At 40.5% G+C, this 20,772-nt stretch overlaps 1 protein-coding gene across 10 annotated transcripts in view; it reads right to left on the bottom strand.

Moving 5' to 3' along the window:
* The window catches only part of svil (supervillin), a 49,280-nt gene extending 29,475 nt beyond the window's left edge, over positions 1 to 19,805 (bottom strand). For 4 of the 10 annotated variants that reach the window (XM_023326030.1, XM_014470968.2, XM_023326036.1 and 1 more), the window contains exons 1-12: positions 19,165 to 19,802; positions 13,106 to 13,169; positions 11,493 to 11,572; positions 10,777 to 10,840; positions 10,521 to 10,663; positions 9,729 to 10,446; positions 7,307 to 7,390; positions 4,875 to 5,738; positions 4,297 to 4,464; positions 3,653 to 3,687; positions 1,385 to 1,449; positions 330 to 466 (exon numbers count right to left, since the gene is read on the bottom strand). In XM_023326030.1, the coding sequence (XP_023181798.1) occupies positions 330 to 466; positions 1,385 to 1,449; positions 3,653 to 3,687; positions 4,297 to 4,464; positions 4,875 to 5,738; positions 7,307 to 7,390; positions 9,729 to 10,446; positions 10,521 to 10,663; positions 10,777 to 10,840; positions 11,493 to 11,572; positions 13,106 to 13,169; positions 19,165 to 19,222 (2,480 nt within the window). In that variant the 5' untranslated portion in view covers positions 19,223 to 19,802. Of the gene's footprint in view, positions 1 to 329; positions 467 to 1,384; positions 1,450 to 3,652; positions 3,688 to 4,296; positions 4,465 to 4,874; positions 5,739 to 7,306; positions 7,391 to 9,728; positions 10,447 to 10,520; positions 10,664 to 10,776; positions 10,841 to 11,492; positions 11,573 to 13,105; positions 13,170 to 19,164 lie in introns of all 10 variants that reach the window. The other 6 variants (XM_023326031.1, XM_023326034.1, XM_023326029.1 and 3 more) reach the window with 5 other exon arrangements.
* Between the last annotated feature and the right edge of the window lie 967 nt (positions 19,806 to 20,772).

The following is a 20,772-nucleotide window of genomic DNA, read 5'->3' as shown; positions in this document are numbered from 1 at the left end:
ATGCCAGTAAAACATAATAGTTTGTGCTTATAAAGGGAAAAAGGTTCAATAGGGTGTGAATACTAAAAAATGTCATCTGAAAATAATGAAAGTCAAAGAAAAATGAAATCTTGAACATGGATGTTAATCAGCTTGGATGACAAACTCTTACATTAAGTTGGTTTTAGTTGAACTCAAACATGATCTATTAATGGCACACAGCCAACCGTCTGAGAGCCTGGCTGTTAGTCCTCAGACTGATGTTGATGGACTCATGTTGTTCCAGCTTTTGATCGGCTGGATTTCGCTCAACAGGATTCTGTGTGAGGCGTTTCAGCATCAGAACTCACGTAGCTGCTATGACTACTTCCTCTGTGGTGACCGGCTGAGTCCTGGATCGGTCCTGTGTCCGCCTCAGTCTTCTGTCCACTGCTGCATTCCTGGAGCGCGGTTTGGGAATTCCTCCATCAATGTTCTTTTCCAGTTCCTGGAAAAGAAAAAAAAAAAAAACACAGGAGATTATCATAAATAAATACAGTAAGCCGTGTAGGATCATCTCAAATGGGAAGACAATGTTAAGGGAAGAAATCAATTTGATTATATCAGCAAGATCAGAAATCAGAGTAAGAACTTATTATTTAATTAGCTAGCACATTGACCCATAACAACCACCAACTTATTGTGTTTTATTTGGATTTTATGAAACAGATCAACACAAAGTAGAGCCTATAATGTGAAGTGGCAGAAAACTCACAGTTCTCACTTATCTCACTTAAACATATAACTAACACGGGGCCCAAATTAGTCATATCAGGCTAGAGACGCACTGTTCTAATATTTGTTTCAGTCCCAATATTGAAAAAAATTTCTAGATCAGGTATTGGTGACAATGTGCCCGATCCATAAAAGTGGATCTATTCAGTCTCATTCTAAGCTCTGTGCTATGAGCAACATTATGCTTCATTATTTATCTTATATTATGTTTAGAATTTTCTGTATCAGACTGTTATCGATCAATACCAAAACTCGTATCTGCATCGGAAGTAAAAAAAGTAGATTGGTGCATCTGTAGTTTAAACAAAGGTTAGGTTCTAAAATAATGTTTAAAACTTTGGACATGTGACAGAGAACTGGTTAATCCATCAAAACTGGAAAGAGTATGCAAACCAACCAAACCGTAATTTAAAAAATAAAATAAAATGCATACTTGTTTTTCCACTTATTTATGCACTACTGTGTCTCAGTCTGTGCCGTACATGGAAACAGTCAAGACACAACATCAGATAGAGCTGATATTTGTGTCTTTTATTAATAGCACATGTCTGCGAGTTCTGCATTTGAAACCAGGATGTAATTTAAAGTAACCAGAAGGCCAAAGGGCACTAAGGAAGGAGCTGCAACTCACCCTGAAAAGAGAGCGCTTCGCTGCCACGCTCAGTTTGGCTCGATCGTCCAGCTTTTCATCATCAGCTACACGAAACAGTGAAGCACAAAGAATAAAGGTTGGAAAATCTGTCTTTACTGGATAGAAAAAATAAAAACAAATAATTTGGTTCAGCAAAACTACTGTAGATTTGTTGCCTCTAAAATATTTACTGATATCCCTCTTCAGTGAGGAACTATAAAAATGTTAATTGGTCACACTAATGTTCTGAGCAGATTCATTCAGGCATGTTAATAAAGTAATGAGAACGCTATGGTGCATGTGGTGTTTGGCCTTTGTATATGAGAGCACTGTAAATCAACATCAATATAAGTAGTAGGTGTTAAAAACATGTTGGTGGTGCATGGAAGCAGGTGGAAAATATCACTCCCTTAAGCCACCTACAGCATATTGAACAGTGGGGTTGAATTTGCTGTTGCACTTCATTTGAGATCCGAGTTACCGTTTTCAAATCACAGACATGTTTTCTTTAAAAATCGTAAAGTTCTCATTGTTTTAGTTTCACAAAAACAACTGTTGATGAAAGCAGCATAAAATCAGATGCCTGAGCTGCAGTTCAGACACTTTCAGGACACTTACTTTCATGTTTGTTCAGCCCAGATGCTGAAGAAAAAAAACCCCAACTCTGTGCTGGGATCAATTATCCAGGGTTAAAATCATGGGACAGGAAAAGTTTGTTTATTAATTCCATGAGTTGGATAAAGTCTAGCAGATGTCAGCTTTAACTATTTCTCTCGTGTGTATGTCGATTTATGAAGCTCCTAAAGTTCAGACCTGAACTTGTTAGATGGAATGTGCAAAATATAATCAAACTAGTGTTACTACAGGATAATCTTTACATTTATTCCAAGTATACGTCTCCATGAAAAGATGTCATTTTATAGCTGGCAGCAAAGATAAACCATTAAACATTAAGACTTGAGATCTGCAGGTGTGTGTGTCATTACTGCGTACACACACACACCCGTTGTGCAAGACACATGACATCACCAAACAACTATTTCCTTTGATTGACTCAGCTGCACATAAATCTTGTCAGTACAAAAGTGTCCTGGCTGAAAAGTGTGTTTATGAGAACCAGATGAGTTGCTTTTGCCCTGAGAGTAGCTGCTGTGTTATGCTACTGTGAGCACCGTTAATGACTCTGAAACTCGACTCTAAAGTGTTTCCCTTCATTTTATGAAATAAAAATCTCTGTGCAAACTAAAATAGTCCTACTGCCTTAAAATATGTGAAATAATAGCAGAAAAGATGACACTCAACAACCGATTTATAGAAGATATGCAGTGTCTTGCTGGAAACACTGAAGGACCTCAACTCCAGTCTGCTCCGTCCCTTTTGTCACTCGCTGCATTTCCATTACAAATATGCGCAAAACTTTGTCAATGTTAGGTGAATGATGAAACTCACAACTGTCTTCATCTTTTATGCTAGTAGTAACTTTCTGTTGTCTACCACATGACTTGTATGATGCGAAAAAGCAGTTTTGCAAAATTTTGATGCAGCCGAAAAAAAAAACCCCACCTCATCCAAGCAAAAAATTTATTAATTAATGGAGACCGTAGTAGCTGGTGAGATGCAAATCGATGATTCTGTTGTCAATCCTTGAGACGCAAACCTTTTTGCTACAACCATAGATGCATTGACCAGCTACATAGAGTCTTGATAAAGGGGTATGGGCTCCAGAAGAGCACTAAATCTGGAACTTTGCCTTTTGATAAAGCTCCAAGTTCACAGATTGAAACAGGACCTGTGTAATGGAAAACGAGACCCAAAGCCATCTATCCATCTCCAATCCAATCCTACAGTCAAACAAACACCAAGAGTCTAACTCCTATGCTTGAGAGAAAGACTAAGCCCAACTCTAACATAGACAATGCAAGACACTTGACCACAGCTTTAGAGAAACCAATTCATCTTATTCAGTTGCTTAAATTTACACCATTTGATTATTTAATGTTAATCAGAACATGTCCTGTTGTCAGAAGACATTACACATGGGAAGATTGTTGGTGGCGTTCCACCTTTTCCATTTCATCCATCAACCATCGGTTGTTGTGTGAACTACAGTCAAATGAAAACTTTTCATGAGAGAAAGATCACTCATAAATACACCAAGTCCTTGGAAAGCACATACTTGAAAACAGTGAAAATCTATCAACTTAGCTTGTTCTGATATTTAAGATCTACTCAGAAATCTCTCTTGAATCAAACAGAAACATGACTTACCTTCTGTGGAGGCAAAGTCTGAGCTCACACAGGACCTTCAAAAGTGTAAAGAAAAAAAGAGAAAATCAGTAAAAGCTACTTTTCAAGTTGCAACAAAATAAGAGTAGAGACTGATTGTGAAAGAAGAGGCAAAGAAAGTTAGTTGCTTCTGGTTTGCAGGAAAGAAATGAATGGAACAAGGCAACAGCAAAGCAGACTGAGTAGGAGCATTAAACGGCCTTAAGGAAGTCCGTGCTTTTGTGTGATCTTTGGCTCTTATTTCTCACAATGGTCAATTCATGCTTCTGAGCTGTGGTCACACGTCAAGATCGCTGCCAAAATCCAATTAGAGGAACGTTTGGTCGTTAAGCTTCCTTGTTTCCTAATGTTGTTAGAGTGAGGGGCAAAATTAAAGAGTGTGTTCATGGTCGTTTATCAAGTTACTCCTATTGGTCAGATGGAAACCCAAACAAACATAAGATTCTCATTATGGATTCAAACATTAAATAGTTGACAATACAGTGCAAATGAGAAAATCAGAACTACTCACCAGAACAGGATTAAAAATAACATATCTGATTATCTTAATTTGATTAACATGCGGTCATGAACATTTATTTAGCATCCTCTCTCCGAGTCATGCATTCTCGAGTGTAAAGAAATACCTATGAGTTTCCTGCCGTTCAGCAGAAGTGACAGGCTGAGTCCTAAACCTTTCTGAGGTCTTTCGACTCTCCCCGGGACAGATATAGAGCAGAGGCTGGTGCCCCCTTTCCCTAGCACCTCTCCAGGGTGCCTGGTAGACTCCATGTTCACTCGGATTCTTAAGATCACTGGAGGGAGTGCAAAGGGAGAGGGGTCACCAGATAAAGAGCCCAATGGAGAACAAAGCGATATGGTGGCACAAATGTGTCTTTTTAGACACACCTTTATTTCAAGTCCAGCACAGAAGCAATGCCATGCATGAAAGTTAGCAGTGAAAGCTGGGCTGATGTAGAACCAGGCACAGTTGGGATTAAGGACGTAATCGTTCCACACGAAGCCTAGTGTTAGCTTAGTTAGTTGATTAGCGTACGGTTTTAAGAGTTTAGTAACTGCAAGCTCTAAATATGCTTTCATGTCAACTTCACACACATAATTTAGTAGCTTGTTAGTGTTAGTGGCCAGCTGATGTTAGTTAGGAAGCTTCCGTAGCAGCCAGGCGGTAAGCAGCGGTGATGTAACATTCAGCTTTTCCACCTACAGGTCGTTCCTGCGCCTGCTTGGAGGCGTGGTGGTGCTCTCCATGTACGAGTTCCTGAGCTTGGCCACAGACACCCGATGGTCCTGTTGACTCTCTCTGGTCCCAACACCATCACATTCTTGGACTTCTCTGAAGTCTTGCAGCTGAGTGCTCCTTTGACTTGAACTAACATCTGACACCAAGTGGTTGACAGCAGTCCTGGAGGTGGGGATGCTTTGGATTACATGGGGATGGATGTGGGTTGCCGTCGGTACTTTGTGAACATAAATGACAGTTTCTTGCCCTCGAGGTCTCCACTCTGTTGGGTGCAGAGAGGCGCTGTGCTCAGATTTCTCTGTTCTGGCTCTGCCCGTTAGTCCAGATCTTGGGTGCTCCTCTAGAGCAGCATCCCGAGCCTGGCTGAGGCTGTACATTCCCATTTCCTCCTCACTTCTTCCTCTCTGTGGGTCCTCCATACTTCTCTCCCTACGACGGATCTCTGAAGGCAAGACAGCTTTCCTGCTCCTCAGGAGACCCTCCGTTTTCACCCCTTCCGTTTCCTCAGTCTCATCAGGAACGGTCCACTTTTCTTGGTCCTGCTCGGCTCTGATCGTTGGACCAGAGGTCATAGACAGGTAACTTGGGTAACCACCAATATCCTCTCCTCCTTTGTGACTAGATCTGCTGAAATGACCTTGAGGATCGTGATAGGAGTGGAAGTAGGTCTGCTGGGGGCCTGCTGGCTCTCCGTGGTAGCGGCTTGGAGCAGAAGTCTGGGGTCGGTGCTGAAGCTGTCTGTGGTATCCAGAGATGTCTGTGAACTTTTCCGGCTCTGGATTTCTCTGGTGCCCATCCTCTCTGGCAAGCCTCTCCCTAACTTTTATTCTTCAGGGAAACAAAGAGCTAGTTACCATTTGGGAAATGTTGGTGGAAAAACAGCAGATACAAACTCATAATGGGAAAAACATTGTTAAGTCAGCCTGGCTGAAAATCCAAAACCTGCATTGCCAAGTCAGGCTCATCAATACATATATTGTTATTCCCATTCCATTATTGTGCATCTTTTACAAAGAAAGTAACCAACAAACTACAACATCATCATTAATAAGTACTTTGTTTCATCCTATATTGAGCATAACCAGAGTGGGTAAATGGCTTGAAAATAGGGGCACACCAAGAAATCAGCACAGATTTTCTTAATTTTGGGAGATTGGCTCTTGGCAGATTTCCGCATCAGTCACTGTCCACTTTTGCTCTGCTGTGAGAGAGGACTGACTGACAGACCCACAAACGAGGTGGTCAGTTGAGTTGATTGTCACCCCACTGCTGCCAGCTTGTGGGTTAACTTTGCTGCTATTTTTAGTGACTTCTCAGACAAAAAAATTACCGTAAGTGAAATCTGTGTTGGCCAATATTAGAATTGGCAAGTCTAAAGATCTGTGATTGGTCAGGAAACTGCAATCGGTGCACCCCTACTTAAAAACAATGTTGAGGCTCATCAAGGTGGACGATACAGAATCCACTGCAGTCAGAAAATGCTAACAATGGATGTAAATCATGATTTTTAATACATGAATGAGAAAGTATCTTGCAAAACGTATTGACCCCTTGTCCTTTTCAATTTTTTTCACAGTACAAACAACTGGAGAGTTTTACTGGAATTCTACATTAATTCCTTTCCATTTCTATTGTAGAAGTAGAAATAGAAAGTACATTTGTACGCTTGTACGTTTAGTGCTTTACTGTAGGAAGGTGAACTAATGGTCAATTCTCCAGTAATTTAAAGTATCCAAGAGGTTTCTTCCCATTCCTCACCACATGATGCTGCCACCACCATTTAAAAGCTTTCATTGTGTTAAACTTTGCCAACTTTATTCCCAACATGTCTCATCTACAAATTAAGTGACTTTTGAAAACAAGATTTTTATTTTTTAAGAAGGTGGGGAAATCATGCAGACATTTCCTCCTACTTCCTAATTACTGCTATGCATTTCTTTGTGTTGATCTTTCACAATAAAATGCAGTAAATCTTGAGCTTATAAAGTGATTAGAATGTAAAGAGCAAATGGATATAAATACTTTTGCAAGGCACTGTATACAGTAGGATGCACACAAACTGCACAATCAACACATATAAGAGCAGAGGGTAAGTAACAATAGAAATCTTTCAGTCAGTTATATTTTGTATAAATATTAACCAGATACCAGGCAAATGAAGCGTGAAGAAGATGGAGTTATGGTCCGATGGGCTTATGAAAGTGATGATGATGATGTCAGGTGACCCAATTTCTCTTCTATTTAGGGAACTAAATGGAGCCCAAACTGAGTAAATGGTATGACAGTCCTGAGTCCCTGACAGGTTCAGAAAAGCTGCTCATGAAGCCTGGTGAGTTTGGGTTTTAGTCCGGCTCAATGAGGGGAGGGGGACACGCAACCAGCCTTTGTGTGTGTACCTTGAAGGCCAGTTGATGAGGGTGTGGGTGTCACCCTCAGCATCAGTCTGGAGGAACCAATCAGCGCTAAAGGCCACTCCCGAACTGCTCCATAAAAAAATCCAGTGGGAAACACGAGTGAGTGACCAGGTATGTGGGGAAAGGTTTGCAGCGGTCTACACACCACCACATTACACACACATTGAGTTTGACCACAGTAGGAATGAACCTGGTCACCAGAATTAAAAAAAAGAAAAAACAACTTCTGCCTGGTTACAGAGTTCACCATTTCTGTGGTTTTAGAACATACCTTAGCTACAATGGAACCCCCCAATCTCTTATGTAAGGAGCTGTGGTCTTCATGTTCACAATCTTTTCATGTAAAATATAATTTTCTACACACAGAAAGATCATTTTCCTTCTCATGATTAAACAAAGTCACGAACAATAACGTCACACACAGCTGAAGATAAATGGACTTCAGTTGGAGGAACTTAGGACTTAAGACCAAAAAGACTAATTCAGATCAGATGAATATCCGATCCCGTTTAGAATAAATAGCAGGTGGGGAATTATTGCATAGTCACATATTTAGGTCTGTGTATAACCCGAGCTTCCACTATACATATCTTAGTCAAGCCAGGAGAGAAATTGCTTGCCAAAGGAAAAAGAGAAATCCTACAACCACTTATATCTGACACCACTCCGTTTTTGTTTATAATTTGTGAAGAAGGAACTTGTGCCAAAAGTCTTTTTTTTTTTTAGAGGGGTCTGTGTTTCCTTCAGTGGATTTTGCTCTGGAGATCCCACATTCAAGGGGGTGAACAGGTTACTCAAAGAGGTTGGTTGGTTGGACACAGCGCAGTGTGAAAGAGAACCACAGCAACTGGAATTGTAGCAAATGTTGCCAGACTAACGGGTGGGAAAACCCCCTTAATTATGTGTTTTACAGTCACATGGCATCGTTTGATAAAATAGTCAAGTAACTGTTACCTTGATCTGTAATTAAAAAAAATGCTACATACTGTATATCAAATGAAATTTGACTTTATAATTTAACGCCTTAAAATCGGGCCTCTGTCGTTTTGAGAAACTCCTGCTCTTTCTGAAACGCCGCCTTCAGGAAGTCATCACAACATCGCTCCTCTGTTAACCTTTTAATGTTTTTTTTAACCAGCATTTCACTGAGAAGTACAGTAGTATTTTACATAATGCTGCCTCTTTAATATACTTCTGTCCAAACGGAAAAGCTACTTTGAGAAGGTCAAAATGGACTTTTGAGGTTCAGGTTCAAATCAAACATATCCTTAACTGTTTCTCCCCACATTAGCCCCACGGATCCCGGGAGAAGAGGTTTTCTTCGTTTCTGTATCTTTATGCTGGGCTGGTTTTGATCAAACCCAGCTGTGGGTCAGAGGTGTGACCGTGGAGTCGCGCTGAGGCAGCCTGTAACAAACATCCACCCCTGCACCATAGGAAGTTGCTTCCCAGCCAAGTTTTGAAATCTGAGAGGGACACTGAGGACAGATTGAGAGGGTGAAGCGGACATGAGCGCAGATGGATGAGCACCGACAATCTGGTCGTGTGAAGAACAGAGCAATGCATCTTCATAGGTTTGTTCTGTAGCTGCACATAGCAGGGTTATGGGCTGGTCAATGTTTGGGTTGGGTCAGGGAGCTCTTACAACACATCAGGAACATTTAGAGGTGCTCACAAATTCCTTCAACACTTACGTCTGCACGTAAATCCAAACTGGCTGAATTCTAAGATTTTTGTGGAAGCAGAACAATCATCTCTGAGTGCTAAGGAGATATTCCCTGGTTGAAATGAAAACTTTGAGCATGCGAGTCAGTTCTAAACAAAAACAGAATTCAAAGCAAAAGTTCATTCTGGTCCCTCGAGCACCTCAGATCATTTGGCTGACACTGTAAAAATGACCTTGCCCCAACTCACTTACTATGCTATGAAATAATTAAACCCAACTTAAGAATTTATGCCAGTAAAGTTGACATTTGTGCTGTTCCAAAAGCAGAGATTCACTTTCAGAGCAACAGATGAATGCAAAACCAGAGGCTGGCATCATCCCAACAGCCAATGAAATCGCTCTTATGAAACAACTTAGCCAGGAGCGGCTCATTTGGGAACTTAAAGAACAAAACATGTTGTTTCCTAAGTGAAATAAAACCGTAACATGCAAATATATTGCATACAGTATGTAGATATAGGTAGAGTATAGATAGAGTTGGCATGACAAACACATTTAAAAAAGTTGGCTCATGTAATCACAGCAAGTAAAACTATTTAAGAATGCTACAAGGGTGCTCTCCTTCAACCCCGTATAGTTGGGGATGAAGGAGAAGAAATTCCTTACTGTTATCTACTAAAGAAGCCTATCCTACTGAAACATGCAAGGAGTTTCCCGGAGGATATCAAGAGTACTCACCCCTGCCTGCTGAGGATGCTGTGTGCCTGCTGCTCGATGAACATATCCCCAGGAAATGCGGCATGTTTGGGTGAGGAAAGTGAGGAATGCCTGCTCATCTTTGGTGAGCTGGGTGGCAGCGATGCCACAGGGTCTTTAGCAGGCATCCTGGCAGAGAACGATGACGTTACATCCATGTACGAAGTGGTGGACTCGGGCGGAACGGCTCGGCGTTGGTTCTCCAGATTCATCAGCCGCTCCCGCTCGGAGAACGAGTCCACCCTGGTGTGAGCCACGTCGTAGACCGGGTCGGGGTGTCTCTGGGGTGTCGCATAGCTGCCTGGCTTCGGGCTACCGACCACAGCACCACTGTAGACGCTCAGGTTGGCATCCCTGCCTTCATCCCTTAAAGGTTCTCCTCTTTTGCGGCTCTCTGAGCCATCGGATTCTTTCCGTATGCGGGTGTAGCGTGACGCATAATCCGGGTCAAGGTCCTGATCCAAGGAGATGCCGTAGCGTTCGGCCAGTTGCCTGCGGCGCTCTGCCTTGTAGCGGGCAATGCGTGCAGCTTTAGACTCCTGCTCTGGGGCAGCAGTGGTAGGTAGTGAACTGTGAACTGGCTCGGTGTGCATGGAGGACTGAGTGTCGGGTCTGAACTGACCTCTGGACTCTCGATCGGGAAACTTCACAGGCTGGTCTGGGTTCTCAAAGCGTTCCATGCCGTACCGCTGAACTGTTACTTCACAGAGAACAGCACATAATGTTCTCTGTAGTTAGTAATTCATCTGTATAATAATTCATCTTAATACTCACCAGCATGAGACTCGCAGAGGTCGGACGCCCTGGTGTAACGTGGCATGTCTTCTTCCAGAAGCCGATTGGCCACCAAGTTGGGCAGCAGGGACTGATGAACTTCCCCGTCAATGCCCTCCAGTCTTCGAGCGATGCGTTCCTTTCTTCATAGTAATGGAAAGAACCGTCAACATCCAGACATGTTATCACTCAGCTCTGAGTACATACTGTTTTTAAAGATTCTTGCAGCATGGAGGGAGTGGGTTTATGATCTTACCTGTTCATTTCCCAGTCACTTGTACTTGTGGTAATGCCTTCAAAACGTTTCCTTAACTCAGACACTTAAAAGAAGAGAGCATTCATTTTAGGAAATGAGAATCTTAAATGAAGTTGCTTTTGAATACTGAAACATTTACAGTGCTATGAATTTTTTTTTTTTTTTTTTGCTTTGTTGTCAGAATTATGTTTCAAAAGATCAAAGATAACCTGAGTAAATACAAAAAGAATTTTCAAATCCCAACTATTTGGAGACAAAAAAAAAAGCTATAAGCAACCCAATCTGACCCCATTTGAAAATGTAATTGCCCCCCTGACCTAATAATAATATGACATTTTGTTTTCAAAGCTAAAATACAAGACATGCTCCTTTAATAGTTGGATAAAACAAAATCTCGTAACATGAGATCGTGATGTCTACATGTTTCAGATATTATTACTTGACTTAGATATAAAGGGTTGAGATCTTGTATTATTGTTTAAGACTCTTATTTTAACTTAACAAAGGCTCTTAAGTGGCTGTGTTGTTGACAAGTTGATGAAAAGATTATCAGCCGAGACGACAACACTTGCACAAACGAATAAAAAATAGCCTCCACTTTGAAAGTGAATGGCATCTTTTTCAGGTACTTAGGCAAAACCCAATTTCATGTGTGGCTACAGCCCTACCCTCCTCCAATGAAGACGCATAGGATCAAATAACCCAATGTTATTTACCTTTGGGGAGACTAACATCTATATCCTTGGTGCTTTTGGCCGGATCGTCTTTTTCCTCGTAGGAAAATTCCTTCGGGAAGCTGAGGAACAAAATGATCAACTCTTACTGAAATAGGAGTGAGACATTTTTTTTTTACACCCTTTCGGTGGTGCTGTGAAGATCAGGAAGAGTCAGTCAACTTTTAGTTGTACACCCTGATCATTAAACCTTCAACCTCGCACTGACACAAGGAATCATTTTTGTCACAACACAAAAAAGTCATTTAATAATATTAGACAAAAGCACAAAATTGCAGCAGAGTTATAGCAGGCTTGGCAGGACGTGTCCAATAACAGGATTAGGAAGAAAAAAAAGAAAACAAGATCTTGTGATTTTATCTATTATACCAAGAATGGTTGTGAACAGATACATATAATAGGTACTTTTATATTTAGCCAGTATTTGTTTTCATATTGAAATATTTCAACATACGATTCTGAAATGCTGCCTATATCTATACTATGGTTTGCAAAGTTCAGGATTGGGTTGGTGTCTCCAAAGAGGCTCCATACAGCTCCAGAAGGAACTCCAGAAAGCCTGGCTGCATGAATTAACATCACACTGTGTTATGGTAAATTAAATCCCACAGCAACCAGGAGGCATTTCCTTAAACTAGTCCTTAAACTCAGATCAAAGTCTAGGATTCAACAATAGCTGCATTCCCATTGACCATAAAACTGTTCATAATGGAATTACAAAAATAAATTTGCTTAATGGAAACATGGACATTTTGAAAGAAACTCTTTTTTTATATAAGTTTTGCTGCTAGGTTGAGGTGGTCTTTCAGCTTAGGTTAAACATTAAAAATTACATAGCTTTATGTTATTAAAGCTAAAGTTTAATCAGTAATACTTTTATAACAAATTTATGTCAGTTCATGATTTCTTGGTTAATGTCAAGTTGTCATAACAAAGACATTTTGAATAATGTCAACTTTGTATTAAAAGTGTCATGATTTACCAAATGACACTTTATGACAACAGTCATAAATATTCATGAAGACTTACTCACGTTCATGACAGGTGTTATGTCATGTTATGACTGTGTAATGACAGTCTTATTCACAACCCGTCAAATAAAATGTTACCTACTTTTTTTAATGACTTCACATGTGAACAAACTTATGCATGTGTGATTTTAACTGTGTTTTTTTTATTTGATGGAAATGCTGCGATTGCAAAATTGCGATTTTTTTTTTCTACATCAGCGGATCATCAACTAAGTTTTACAACCAGTGGTAATAGAAACACAGTTAATGATGGCCCTCTAACCCGGCACTGAAGAATCATTTGGAACCACTGAGCAAACACGAGAACATTTCTGTAACTTAATGTTTTGAAGATATTTACAACCTTTCATCTAAAAAAGCTCATGCACAGCTGGCTGCTAGCAAAACTACAATTTACCAAAGCAACTGTTTAAGTTTAGGAGAATATTGCAACACTCAAGTAAATAAGTCCAGAGATCTGTCGGCATGTCTGTTTAGCTTTCTATTGGTTTACACAGCAAAAAAAGAAGAAGAAAAAGAAAATTGAACATAAACTTCTATAAAACTTGTTGCCTCTCTTCTTACCTCAGCGCTCTCTTCTGTAGAAGCCTGGGATTGCTGGCTTTAACGGGGGTCTCACTCCCGAGTTCTGTGGGCAGACGAAATGATTAGGCATGACTCCGTTTTCATTCATTAGTTCCAGTCTGAATAGCAGAACCTTTCAGCCGAAGGTCTTCATGGGCTGAAACAAGCCGACTGGAAAGCTTAACCTGAACCAAGGAGTCAGTGTGTTGCTTCTTGGCAAACAAGCCTCATTAATTAACGAAAAAGTTGTCCCGTTAGTTTTTCGCCATGCACGTGCACACAAATCATTGAAGCATGTACACCCCACACTGACACTGCAACTACAAACTCTAATGCATTTTATTGGAATTTTACATTGCAGGATTTGATTTAAAAATGATCCCAAAGTGGATTATTAAATTACGCAACATTTGAGAGGGAAATGACTCATGATTTTCATCGTCTCCCCATCCCCCAAATGCTCTCCTCTGTCAACACCTGAGTGTAATTACATCTACAGGTTTCTTGGCGTACGCCTCTTACCAGTTGTGCACTGAAATGTTTGCTGAACAGCTTAATCATATTGGATGGAGAGTGTTTGATTAATTTAAGTTTATAACTGAATTCATTTTTGCCACTCTTCTATTGCAAACCTTTCAATGAGCGCCCAATCAGCATCCTGTCAACCGATTCTTCCATCCGCGTCTTAGATATTTGAAGTTCCGTCAGAGATGCCATGAACCTTATCTGATCAATGGCTCATCACTTCAGGTGGTTGGCCATGTCATAGGTTTTAAAGTTGGAAAATGAAAATAAAAACCTCCTTCTTCCCACTTTGATTATGATATGTGTTGGACCATCATAAGAGTTCCCAAAAAATATTTGTGGGTGGAAAAGTTTAAGAATTTTGAATATTATTTAAGGGCTTTAGATGGACTGTCTCCATCTGATCAATCCTAGGTGGCCCGTAAGACCGTTTCCCTGACTAAAGTGACTCATAAAGTTGTAAGCAGTGGCTATAAAGGTTATAAAGTTGCTCAACCCCAAAACATCTTTTCTCCAGTGGTACTGCCTTTGCCCTCTTTTCCAGATGAGGTTACTGCTTTAAACCCAGCAAAGCAAAACAATATTTGGGGAAAAATAAGGAGAGTAATTTAGAGAGGGTCTTGTGTCGGGATGTATTAGGGTGTAGCCGAGTATTGTTTCAGCTGGGAGGAATACTGGTTAGGAAAACAAAACTTGCTCCCTGTGGATCCTGACTGATAATCCTGGTTATCTGAGCAGGCTTTTTTTTTGTTTGCTTGTTTTGGTTTCTTTGTTGACAAGATTAGGTTGAGAAAATTCCAATGGATGGTTCAAATACTTTGGTAAGTCATAGACAGTCAGTTTCTTCATTAAGTGTAGTCACTAAAATGTCTGTGTTGCATGGTGAATGTTAAAGTCAAAGTATGCAACAGGGGTATCGCACATGCAATTGTAGCAAGCAGCTAATTCATAAATGCTAGCTTTCAATATTAATTTAGTTTTTAGTTTTATTTAAACGTCATTTAATCAGGTGAGTTCTCAAGAACAAATTCTTAATTACAATAAAAACCTGCCAGGGAGGGAAGGTATGTACACAGGCAGGTGTAATTAAAGTATGTTTTAAAGTCCTAAAAAAGATCCAAAATTGAAAAAAAAAAAAAAAAGCCAGACAAAAACTGAATATAACAGTCAGTGTAGATCTACATACGACATCAGGTGAATCAGGATGTAGGTCATTTATGGACCCCTGGTGTAGAGTCAGAGAAGAGGTTCTCTGGTTTATAGCAGCTTCTCTGCTGCATGGTCTGACTTTGGGATGAATTTGTAGGGACATAAACACCTTTAAAGATCAGCAGCCATCAGGTTTCACAAGTCTCTGTGACTTTCAGCTTTTTTTTATGCCTCACAATGAACTCAAACATCCCAGAGGAAGTTGACTCACCAATACTACACCGTCATAAAGGTAGTAACATTCCCATAACGGCTATGAACTGTAAGATGAACTAAGGAACTGCGGAACCAGTGATTAAGGTTACATTCACACATAAGGTTTTGCTGTTTATTTTGTTTTTTTGCTGAATCTTTTGTTTAGTTTCATGCTTTATTAGCAATTCATGCTAATAAATTGTCAGTGCAATCAGACTCCTTTGTGAACAGTTTACAACCTGAAGTATCTAAATTTCACAGGGCAGCGAGAGAGAGAGTTGGATACAACAACACGATCAGACTGCAGGTGCTTTTAAAACCATCTGATTTAGCACCACATATGGAAAAGGTACAGATCTGAGTTTTTTTGAGGGGGGTGAAAAGATTGAAGTAGGGGGTTCAGACTGGAGGATGGAATCAAAATTTTAGTTGCATTTCAACCACTGAATGCAGCTAAAGGAGAACCTCAAACACTTGCAGTATCTTATTTATATTGATTAATTAAATGTCATGAGTTTAAAGCCACACCCTCTTAATTCTACAATCCCACGAAAGCTCATATGAACTCAAGTGATCTCAACTTGTATGATGGAAAAGGACGAAGTTAACTGATGTGTAAGCAATAAGTTACAGAATCTGTTGTGGAACTATGGGCTGAACTAAACAGCCCATAGTTGACTAAAGAATCTCTAATTGTTGAAGAATTGTTTCAGTCCAGGCTGGATCAGAACCACTTGATAAAGTAGACTTCACTAACAAATACCACAAAGAAGTTGCACCACAAGATTTTACTGCACCAATAATTTAAAATACGAGATGTCAACACATGCTTCCGCCACGGTTAAAAGTTAACGAGTGTTGTAACAGCAGAACCACCAGGTTCTGAGCAAGAGTCCAAGTTCACAGGATTACATTTTATTCAAAGAATTACAGTGAGCCGAACCGGAAACATGCCGCTAAGTCAACTGGCGTTCATGCCAAAGTGCAAAGCCTCGTCCTAAAAACAGCCACAAACTTTACAGTTGCTCACCTACTCTAACGGTCCGGAAAGTTCTGAATAAACCATCCACACACAGTATGAAAGCTTTCATGGAGGCAAAAAAATAAAAATAAAAAAATCTAAAATTGGATACAGTGACATCAAATGTTAGCTTTAACAAAGATATGAACAAGCCAACTGTGTCCATGTGTAAAATTAGCTTGGCCACGTGGCTCACTCTTGATGGAAAACAGAGGACTACTTTGACATGATTCTACCTCAAAGCCTTAAAACAAGCCTGAGGACACCCCCCATGTCCCCCCCGCCAGCCTCAGTGCTCACACTAAAGCTTCTAACTGTGGACCGCCTGCTGTGGATTCCCCTCCAGATAAGCACAGAACAGGCAGAACAACACTCAGCTCCCACTCAGAAAATATTACAGAGAATGGGGGGAATGAGAGGCATTCAAATACTGGAACAGAGCAGTGTTTGGTCAGATGTCTAACATAACCAAACACACACCAGAAGTGGCAGCAGACAGAATCTATTATTCCACAGATTTGACAAGTGATGAACTAGACAACATTGTTCATTCGCATTGGTTTGAGCCTTAATGTAGAAGGTAGCGGGTCATCTAAGGGAAATAGGGCTAAGCCTCGCCTGCTACTCAGAGACTCCCAAGTCAATATAACCCCAGATTATTCCTCAATACTAAAATCCTTAAAAGCTGTTGTTGATCAGTTCAATGAATAACACTGCAGTAAAAGTTAGGGCCAAGGGACTGACAGAGGAAATACTTCTCAAAGAAGGTTTTCAACCGTTTCTGGCTAGAGGAGCAGCTCTGTTCAGGTAGATAAACAGAGTGAGATGCATCGACAGCAGGAGAGCTACCAAACATGTTTCAGCAATCTGGATCTACTTTAACAATATCTTGTCATTCTCATTAGTCTACAGTGCCATGCTTTGAGAAAAAAAGTGTGTATATATGTACACAGCCAGTCCAAGATTTTACAAAAAAAGAACCTTCCAAATGACAAGCAGCACTGGAGGAACATTAGATTTTAGTAACAGCTGAAAAATCTCACTCTACATCACATCAAATATACTATTATGCATCTATTATGTGATATTTTGTCAAATTTGTAACATTTGACCCAAACATTAACTAGCTAAACTCCTGTTTGTCTATAGCAATGTTTCCATCCAAATGTCATGGGAATTATGAGCGAACCTTTAAGATTTTGCAGAAAAAACAACGCAAATTAGACATGCTTCCATCATCCACTGGTTTGAAGCGAATCAACAAGGCTACATAAAAGAAAGGTAGCAAACTAGCATGGACCACACATCTTTGAAAAACGGAGAGAGTTCTAACCTCCCAGATGGAGGTTTGGAATTAGACATTTTTAGCCTGCTTCTGGTAAGGCACAGGGCCAAGCCCTGTTTTCTACGTTGGAACTTATTCAGCAAATATGTTTCAGTCTTTCCTTCAGTGCATCAGCTCTTTCCAAAAAAAAGCCAACAACCACCTAAAGTGAGTGTACTTTTTTTTTTTTTTGCAAAACTTAAAGTAATTTTGATTTTTTTTGTAGATGTTAAAAAAAAAACATTGATGGAAGCACATTTTATGACTGCTGGGATGTGGAAAATGCTGACAGAGAAATCCACTGTAATTCCTCAAATATCCTAGAATTTTTTTAATATGTGGATATTAACTAATGAATATGATATTTATTCCTTCTCAAAATAAGTTTTCCCAACTTTTATAACGATGCTTACAATAAAAGAACACTGATGAAAAGATACTAATGGAGAAGAAGGCCTCTGACCAGAGATAGCTATATGGTGGAAAGCATAAGTAAAACCTTACAATCAATAAGAGTAACCATCATCAACTGCAAAACTCAAGAAAATATGTTAGAATTAACAAGTCATATCAAAATAGGAATGAGAGGAGTTAGCATTAGCCTCAGACTTTAGCAAACACTCCCCTATGCAAAGATCTTCAGAAGATATTTGAGAGTTTATGGAATATTTGCTTTTATACATTTTGAATCAGATATTCCTATATGAATAAACCACAAAGGTGTGTTTCCTAGGTGATGTTGGCACATTATAGCAGTGTTTATAAAAGCATTTTGGAGCAAAAACTCTTGAAGGGACAAAATATGTCATTCATAAGTCAGTGATGAAGACTCATTGGTGACTCAGAAGAGTATACAATCACTGATGGAAACCACATTTAGCTACTTTATTTTACAAAAAAATGTTTTCATGGCTTACATATACACTGTCAGGCATAACTTTACAAATCCTTTGAAGTTTCTGTTGTACTGAAACATACCGATGTACCTTCGATGACGTTTATTAATATTAACAGAATATTTGATATTCTAATCTGCCATTGAATTTTTAGATCACGATTCATCTGTATACCAATAATCACATTGCTTGGACCAAAAGAGACTGACAAACACAAAGTGTTAGAAATGCAAGAAAGCTGTTCTGTGCATCAGAATTCAGGTCTGCAGTTAGTTGCTTTTTCTGAAACCTATAATTAAGATGAAAGCATCATCTTTCTAATATCTAATAGAGATTTCTTTTGGCATGAATGGATTCCCTAGGTAAACTCCGCCAACAGCTTTTAAAGTGAAGCTCTTCATTAGAAAATGTGAACTTGCTGCTGCCAATGAATGCAGCAGTTGGGATGGATTAGTAAGTTGTTTAAAAGCTGCTGTGATGAGTTATCTTGTTACTGAAAGAGTTTATTAACAGGAAAACAATGAGACATTTAAAATAAGGCACATAGAATATTGATAAGAGTCAATATGTGGTCCATTCCAATACAAGTGGACAATGAGTAAATGCTTAACGATGGTCCTAAACTTTTTTGGTCTAGTTTTCCCCCCCTCCACTGAGTAAAAACAGAGACCCCTGCAGTACTCTGAGTGTCTTTGCATTGCTGCGTAGTGTCCTTGGAAGCTGCAGCTGCAGTGCGAGGCCGGCTGACTGGACAGAGGGAGAGAAGAGAGTCTGCAGTTTGTCGCCTGCCAACTTCCACAAGCTCAGATTCCCAGCCCACAACCAGAGTAACCTGTCCCCATGCTCCCAGTCGGTGCTCTAAATCTAAGCTCCGAGTCACTGCTCTTACCTTGGCTGCAAAACTTCACATGAGTCAGGTAATTTGAGATCCAGGGATTCCGGTACATTTTCGCAACAAAAGTCCAGGGACACAAAGAAGTGAAAGAGAAGGAACAGAAGAGAAAGGAGAGGAGCAGAGAGGTGATGCAGCTACAAAAGTACTTTGTCAGTGTTCAGGACAGGCGGTGAGGGAGAAGGAGGGTGGAAGTCAGGTAGTGAGAGAGGAAGAGAGAAGAGAGAAAGAGGGACAGAGGGGGGAGATTACGTCCAAGCCGCAGTCCTGGCTCAGGCAGAGGTGGTCCTGGTAGACAAACAGAGGGGCTCTGCCTCTTCTCAGACCCGCTCCCCTGTTTTCCTGATTCCCCTCCCACCGAGCAGCACCCTCTACGACAACGAGCTGCAGCGCAGAAAGCTGCTCAGCAAAGGGTAAGCTCATTAGGCAGGGCAAGAAAATTAGAATCTCTCGCTTCTACTAAAAGTGGGAAGCGTCTTCATGCACGCTTAAGAGCGAGCCTCACAGGGACAGACGGGAGAGAGAAAAAAAAAGAAAACTGTGAAAGAGACAGTTTAGAGCGTCTCTTGGGAGAGCTGCCTTCCCTTGGCTCGCACATGCAAGCAGGATGCCAAAGAAACCGGTGCAGAGCGTCGGTAAAGGGAGGGAAAAGACTAGTCTCTGCGGGACGAGAGTGGGAACGGAGCGATCCGAGAGGAGAAGGCTAAAATGACCCTCTCAGGCAAATGAGACATTCCAGTCGTCTCTCAGCAGGGACCGAATGAAAGGAGCAGCATGCAGATGGGAGGAGATGGTGGGAAGGGCAAAGGGTAGGTAAGCAAGGAACAGCAAAACAAAGTCGGGGAGAGAACGCCGTGATGAGAGTAGCAGAACACTAGCTCCACTGGGTCCTCAGAGTAATGATGTCGTCACGCAAACTGTTGTTGAAGACATTGTAGAAGAATAAAATGTGATGACTATGAAGCAACAGGCAAGTTTTAGCCAAAAAATGTATATTTGCTGGTATTTATGTTTGGCCCTCTTCACCCCATTCTTGGAGAAATAACGAAAAATCCTCAGGTTGCCTTTACATCTACACAAGAGTGACATATTGATTCCTGTTTCTTAGTCACTGTGGGGAACCTGACAGTCTCTGGCAAAACCAATGCAAAGTGCATTCACCAACACACATTAGGCGACATGGAGTGACTTTTATCACAATATTTTTTCCAGTACTATTCTGATGACGATAAGGGAGACCTCTGACTGGCTGATAGATGAGCGCTAGCTCCATGACTGAATTATGAACATATTCCATTTAACTGTTTACATTTGTTGCTGCCATGAATTTAATGACTTATTGTGTGAATCTAGTGGATTAACTGAAACTTGTCCACCAATGAAAGCCAAAGATGGCAGAAAGACCAACATGAAAAGAGTCTGCTCCTTGTTTGTGATTACATGCACAGAAGTCCTTGGTTGTAAATGTGAGTCATGGTCTTGCGTTGCCTCAAAAGCACGGACACACATCAGGCTCATCACATTGTTAAATTGTTCAATTTTTAGAGTCACGTAAATTAGTGTAGCCAGGTGTGTGGAGATGGAGTACAGCTCAGACTGACTGAA

The sequence above is a fragment of the Xiphophorus maculatus genome, chromosome 21 (assembly GCF_002775205.1).
Source record: "Xiphophorus maculatus strain JP 163 A chromosome 21, X_maculatus-5.0-male, whole genome shotgun sequence".
NCBI classification, from domain to species: Eukaryota; Metazoa; Chordata; class Actinopteri; order Cyprinodontiformes; family Poeciliidae; genus Xiphophorus; species Xiphophorus maculatus.
This window is presented reverse-complemented; position numbering and strand designations above follow the sequence as displayed.